The 7,334-nt window shown below is 40.8% G+C and overlaps 1 protein-coding gene across 1 annotated transcript in view; it reads left to right on the top strand.

The window, feature by feature from the left end:
• LOC106524651 (high affinity choline transporter 1) overlaps nt 1–3,174 on the top strand; it is a 7,149-nt gene extending 3,975 nt beyond the window's left edge. Inside the window, exons 4-8 of the mRNA XM_014018543.1 lie at nt 981–1,129; nt 1,220–1,363; nt 1,478–1,631; nt 1,731–1,948; nt 2,527–3,174. Of these exons, the coding sequence (XP_013873997.1) occupies nt 981–1,129; nt 1,220–1,363; nt 1,478–1,631; nt 1,731–1,948; nt 2,527–3,057 (1,196 nt within the window). The 3' untranslated portion in view covers nt 3,058–3,174. The remainder of the gene's footprint in view (nt 1–980; nt 1,130–1,219; nt 1,364–1,477; nt 1,632–1,730; nt 1,949–2,526) is intronic.
• Nucleotides 3,175–7,334: the final 4,160 nt, after the last annotated feature.

The following is a 7,334-nucleotide window of genomic DNA, read 5'->3' on the forward strand; positions in this document are numbered from 1 at the left end:
ACATTTATAAATGTATGAACAACATGGTGAAAACATGTCTGAAAAATAACCCTTTGTTTTTTATTTTTATTTGTTTCTTATGAAAGGCTAAATAAAACATTGCTGGTAAATTTAGACTACAAACAGCTCCTCATAGTCAAAATATATTTTGGAATAAATCAGTTTAAAGGGGGGACCCTTTAATGCCCTGGCCGTCTAACCTGCTGTCGTTTTTGGTACATGTGTGCATCTCTCACACACCCAAAGAAACATTTGACACTCAAGATAAAATGTGCTGACTATGCAAAGTATTGCTGGAAGACCGTTTGTGTTTTACGAGCTGCAGGATGAACACACACACACACACACACACACACACACACACACACACACGCACACAACATGGGGGTGTGTTGGGTCATCCCTGGTGCTGCACAGAATCTCTTCCCACTTTTCCTCTTCCTAAATTTAGCACAGAGCAGGACCAGCTCAGCACAGCACAGACCAGAGAGGAGATATAGTATTATAAACAGACCCCCCCACCCACACACACACACACACACCACCTCACCTAGAGGAATCATTTACAGTGCTGTGATGATGCTACGTCATGTTCTCTCATTTGAGACGCTGCAGAGCAAACCTAACCTGTCAGATCTGAATGTCCGTCCACTCAGATGTGGGTCGAGTTCAGGAAACGTCTTTCCTGGAAGCGTCTCAGTTACAACACACTTCACGTCGTGTAGTGAGGCTGCGAAAATAAAGTTGTAGATGGGACTCGAACACAGAAGACTGGACAAACTTTTATGGCAGATTTCTTTGAAAGAGTTGTWAAACTTGTGCTCGTACTGTATGTAAAGATGTGTTTCTGTCATGTAAAAAAACTAAAACATATAATAAAATAAAAAAACGACTGAGTGCATGTTTATAACRATTTATCAGAGAATAAAATGAAGCTTCAGAAACAAACGTGAGCTCAGTCCTGTCGGCTGTTCTCCCAGGCGGAACGATGAAGGTCATCCTGGACCTGCCCTACGTCTACTCCATCATCATCTCCTCAGCGGTGGCTATAGTCTACACCCTGCTGGGGGGGCTCTACTCTGTTGCGTACACAGACGTCATCCAGTTGATCCTCATCTTTGTCAGCCTGGTGAGAAAAACAGCTTCAAAACAAGCTGAAAACTCTCCTTCTGGACTCAGAATCAGATTAATGAGTTTGAGTTGGTGTGTGTGATTGCAGTGGGTCTGTGTTCCCTTCCTGATGACCAACCCTCACTCTGTGGACATTTCTCTGACAGCCTACAACCAGACTTTCCAGGCTCCCTGGGTGGGCACCGTGGAGCTGGACGAGGCCGGGAAGTGGTTTGATGACTTCATGCTGCTGGTGAGCAGAGTCACACAGGTCTCTTTATACTGTGGTTAGATGAACAGTAACACAATAGCAGATGATTTTGTTGYTTGGTGTTGTTGTCCTCATGTCTGTGTGTGTCTGTGCCAGGCTCTGGGAGGTTTGGCCTACCAGGCTTTCTACCAGAGAATCCTGTCCTCCTCATCCTACACCCAGGCTCAGGTGACGTGCTTCGCCTCCTCAGCCTTCTGCCTGGTTCTGGGTATCCCGTCTGTTCTGGTCGGAGCTGTGGCTGCATCTACAGGTGCACCTGCTGAACTCCCACCTGTCGTAAACAAGTCTTGTTCTTTGGTTTTATGTCTTTCACTTCCATGACTCCAAATATACATTTGATTCTTCCCAGACTGGAACTCCACTGCGTATGGATTGCCCACCCCATACGAGCGCAGCGATGCAGGATCCATCCTCCCCCTCTCCCTGYTGTACCTCACCCCCACTTTCGTCTCGGTCATCGGGATCGGAGCTGTAGCCGCGGCTGTCATGTCCTCTATGGACTCGGCCCTGCTGTCCTCGGCCTCGTTGTTCTCCGCAAACATTTACAAAAACATCATCAGGAAGCAAGTGAGACTTTTCCGTCAGCTGGAAATGTTAGCTTTGTGGCTAGCAGCATCTGCAAAGAATTAGAGATTTAAAGTTCCTGTGACATGAGTTTTTGTGATAAATATGAATGCATTTTTGGAAAGATRACATTGGTGACATATTGCAAAAATAAGTTCACGCTGCTGAGATGAACAGTTGTTGAAATATTTGCRTGTGAAGAAACAGGAAGTGATGTCAAAAAGGAATATCTGCACATAATTACAGCATTATTAAAATGGGCTGCAGACTGTAGAGAAGAATCTGATGTTGCTTTAGATTATTGTGAGTCACTATCAGTGAGATGAACAAGTCAAAATAATATTGTTTTAATAAACAAAGGCCAGGAAGTTTATTTTCCTTTTTCCCCTTTGATGTCACTTCCTGTTTCACTTTCCTGAGCCAAATTCACAAMAAAATGTGCCAATTATATGTAAAAATGGGTAAAATCATGTGTATTATGCCAAGTTTTTTGATTATAAAGGTGTTTTCTGTCATGTTTTGGGGGTTTTAAGTTCTGAAGTTGCAAACTGGACAGATAAGTYGTCTTTCTGCTCCTTCAGGCTTCAGACTCTGAGATGCAGTGGGTGATCCGGATCTCGGTGGTGGTGGTGGGCCTGGCTGGGACGGGTCTCACCTTCCTGGACAGCAGCGTCCTGGTYTTCTGGATCGTTGGCGTCGACATGTCCTACACAATCATGTTTTCGCAGCTGGTCTGCATTCTCTTTTTTAAGATCTCTAACGGTTACGGAGCCACAGTGGGCTACGTCCTGGGCTTTGTCCTCAGAGTCCTGAGCGGAGAGCCGCTCCTCGGCCTCCCGCCCGTCATCAGGTTCCCCGGCTGCCGCCTGAACAAGGAAGGCAAGCTAACCCAGTACTTCCCTTTCCGCACCTTCATCATGGTCACCTCCCTYGTGTCCATCGTCCTGTTCTCATGGTTGGCCTCGGTCGTCTTCAGCAGAGGCCTCCTGCCCGACCAGTGGGACGTGTTTCACATCAAACACAAACAAAGTGACGAAGCCACGAACGTAAACCTGAACCAGAACGAGGACGACGTCACGGCCAAACAGCCTCTGAAAACCAGCCGCTGCTAAACTTTGGTTCAAAACATGAAACCTGCAGAAAATCTGCTTTTATATTAAATAAACACATTTACATTTTGATTCACATAACAAAGACTTTACTTTTATACTAAWATCTGCAAAATGTGTTTTTACAAACCAAATGAGGAAATTTACTGACTTCACATCYTTAAATTTTCACATCAAAACCAAGATGTTTTTTTATTTGATATTTTGTCCTGTTTTGTTCTTTTTTATCTGAGTGGTGAGATGCACACTTCACAAATTAAAGTATCGACTAAAAATATCAGTTTCCTTTAACCACAATGTTTCAAACCTTGTAGGAACAAACTGATAACATAAAGAAGCGGCACAGACACTATTTAAGGACTTCTGTTTTTTCCCCTTTTTAAAGTTGCTTTCTTTAATATGATCTGTTTTGTTGGTAAAACATTGGGAGACCTAAATGTTGACTCATTCCCTTCAGTTGTTTTGTTTGATAAAGTTTTTCTGCAGCTGTTTTCCTCGCCTCCTCCGGGAGAGGAACATTCTTTTTTTTTTATTAGAATTGTATTATTTTTGTACTGATAATTTTGATAATTACTTTGTGTGCAAAACAAAGGGAACATGATTTTCTGCAGCTGAGAATGTTAAAATTTAACTTTTTTGAAAAAGTCATTTTCAAACAGATTTAAATATTTTTGAGCTGACAGTTGTGAGCTACAGCTTTACTCTCGCAGTTTGACAGGAAACTGGTGTCTCTGCTGTCAAATAGCTCCTTAAATGCCTCATGAAATGGTATTATTATTGATTTAAGAGCAGAAAACTTTTTATTTTCCTCACTTTGATCCATACTGAGTGAATGTCAACAAGCTGTATTTCTACCTCTGTCTTGTACATTTACACTTCAGTCGACTCCACGAGTTGACCTTTAAAATAAAAATTAAATTGCCCTGAGTCTTTGCAAAACGTTTTTATAAATGTAGAAACTCGCCTCCAGTTTATTTTGTTTTTGAATGTGCAGAAAAAAACAGTTATTGAGACAAGAATCACAACATGACAGAAACTTCTTAACAAATGATTCAATTGTCGTTTCAGATTTCAGTTTTTCATCATGAGTTCGATCAGATCCACTGAGCTGGATGTGTTTGTGTCGACTTTCTTCAATTCAGTTCAGTTCATTTATATGGCRCCAAATCACAACAATTGTTGTCTCAGGGCACTGTATACAAAACAATAAATCTAAAGAAGACAGGAGATTGTGTTGAATCTTCACTTCATCACAGTCTCCCGTCCTGAGCAAACATTGGAAAGGAAAAAAACTCCCTATTAACAGAAAGAAACCTCCAGCAGAACCAGGTTCAGGACAGGCGGTCATCTGCCTCGACCCGCTGGGTTTGAGGGGACAGGAAAGAGACACAGAGAGACACAGGACYGGTCCAGGTGTATTTTCCTCTGGATTATCAAAAAAGGAAAGTCTTCAGTCTAATCTTAAAAGTAGACAGAGTGTCAGCCTCATGGACAGAAACTGGAAGTCGGTTCCACAAGAGAGGAGCTTGATAACTGAAAGCTCTGCCTCCCATTCTACTTTTAGAAACTCCAGGAACCACAAGTAAACCTGCAGTCTGACAGTGAAGTGCTCTGTTAGGAAAGTATGGAACAATAAGATGTTTAMTATATGATGGAGCTTGGTTGTTAAGAGCTTTGTATGTTAGGAGTAATATTTTAAATTCTATTCTGAATTTGACAGGGAGCCAGTGGAGAGAAGCTAAAACTGGAGAAATATGATCTCTCCTTCCAACTCTCATTAAAACTCTAGCAGCAGCATTTTGGATCAACTGAAGACTTCTTAAAGAGGTTTTTGGACCCAGATAATAAAGAATTACAGTAATCCAGTCTAGACGTGATAAATGCATGAATCAGTTTTTCTGCATCATTTTTGGACAAAATGTTTCTAATTTTAATGATATTACACAGGTGGAARAAGGCGGTCCTGGTAACATTTTTAGCGTGGGGATTAAAAGACATATCCTGATCAAAAATAACACCAAGGTTCTTTACGTAAGAACTGGAGACCAGATTAATGCCATCCAGAGGAAGTGAAAGTTGATCCCTAAGATGTTCAGGTCCAAGAACCATAACCTCTGTCTTATCTAAGTTTAGATGAAACCTGATTAGATTCATCAGGTTTTGTGGGTAAATATAACTGAGTATCATCAGCAAAWCAATGTAAATGTATCCCATGCTGTTTAATAACTTTACTTAATGGAAGCATAAATAAAGAGGTTTGGTCCAAGCACTGAACCCTGAGGAACTCAATGACTAATTCTGGTTTGATAACATTAACAAACTGGAATCTGTCAATTAAATATGATTTAAACCATTAAACCACCAAACTTTCTTCTGAATAAATATAAATCTCCATCAGGATAAAGGCTGAAAACCAAACACCTGCTGACTGCATGACTCAGAGACAAAGCAACACTAACACACAGGAGGTTTTTCCCAAACCAGAAGTTGTCCACAGTTTAAACAAAAACTGAGCAACCTGTTAGCACTCACAGCATGTGATGAAATGACTCTCAGCTACTACCACAGCTAATTTACTCTGCRCCCACCTTTTATGGCAGCAGGCAATAATAACTATTAATACAGACGACTTAGATGGAAACATTACAGCAGGACAAAGTTTCATCTCATCTGTTCTGGTCCAGCAGCTCGCCTCGTGAACAACACTTGAGCTTTGCACTATAATATGTTGCGTGGGTTCAAATACACCAGTTGGATGATTTTACAGAGGAGAGTCCCAGATGATCTGAGACACATCTGGTTTCTCCCACAGCTTGAAACAAATACAACAAATCCACAGAAATGTTGGTGTTTTCTTTGAATAACTCACCATCGGAGTTGGTTTTGTTGAAATGAAATCTGTTTAATCAGGTCAGTGTAGCAGAGCAGAAGGTCCAGGGTTTTCTTTCCTTCCAGTTTTATTTATAACCAGTGGATTCAACGAGCAGCTCCTCTAATGAGGCTCAGGTTTTAAAGGACAAGGATTGTTCCCAGCAGACAGTTTCCTGGAAAAATAAATAAACACAACACAGTCAGGTGTTTCAAACTGGGATCCTAAGAAGCTGAACAAAGTTTCTGTTTCAGCGGAGTGTYAAAGGAACGAAAAGCCAGGTGGAAATTTCCTAAACTGTCAGTTTCTTTCTGAATAATTCCTGTTTRAATTGAGTTATAACCACTGTTTTATTATTTACTCAAATCCTTGGTTGGCAGATTTGTTCATTTGAATTTAATTTATTTCTGGCCCTGACCYGATGCCATTCCTGTATTTCTGTCTGCTGGTTGTTAGCACTGGTCTGAAATGTGACACTCGTTGGTCATGCAAAAACTGCAGCCAACACAAACAAGTTCACTTCTCGTCATCACTTTCAGGAGAAACTCCTTAACGAGCCTTAAACAAACTTTCATTTTTTTACCGCTGATGAGGAAAATATCTAGTGTCAAAACTGACAATCAGAGACATGACTTTTATGAGTTTGTATAATAAAATACAACACATTCTGTAAAATAAAGTGTTGTGTTACACCTCTTTGTGTGTAAGGCCCACTTCCACCAGTTTCATTAAAAATAAACATTTCTAAATTATAATTATGAAGTACGCTTTTGAAACAATGATATGGTAGGTCATATTTCAAGAGAGGATTTCATAATTAGGACTTTGTGTCTGCATATCATTACTTACTTTCTCTAAATTATGACTTAGCAGAGCTAAACTCWGTTTCTGCAGACATGACTTGACATTTCTCCAAAAAGCTTCTTGTTTGTTTTCTCAGGTATTTGTTGGTTCTTTTGTCTGACGGACAAGAAAAATTGCAAAATCTGTGAAGCTGGAGTTTATGAAGAATGGAGGAGTCATAGCTGGTGCATTTGGCATCAGATTCTAAAATTCAGCAGAACATTATTGATGATGTACTGAAGAGAGTCAGGGCCACAGAACAAAAGAAATATGTTTCCCTGAGTTCTGACTTTCTTTTCTCAGGATTTTGACTTTTTTCCCCTCAGATTTATGATTCACACCACGCACTGCGCGTAGGGCACCAAGAAATCAGGTTCATGAAAAAAATCCTCATGACAACATATTTAAAGCATGTTTAGACAACCTGTAAGCAGCACAAAACTAATATATTTGTTCAAGAAAAAAGTTGAATCTAAGCTGTGTAAAGAGGCCTCCGCCAGTCTCCTGGTGCCCACCCCAAACTCTCAAAGTGGCGCACACACACACACACACACACACACACACACAC

This window comes from Austrofundulus limnaeus, unplaced genomic scaffold (assembly GCF_001266775.1).
Source record: "Austrofundulus limnaeus strain Quisiro unplaced genomic scaffold, Austrofundulus_limnaeus-1.0 Scaffold194, whole genome shotgun sequence".
Classification (NCBI taxonomy): domain Eukaryota; kingdom Metazoa; phylum Chordata; class Actinopteri; order Cyprinodontiformes; family Rivulidae; genus Austrofundulus; species Austrofundulus limnaeus.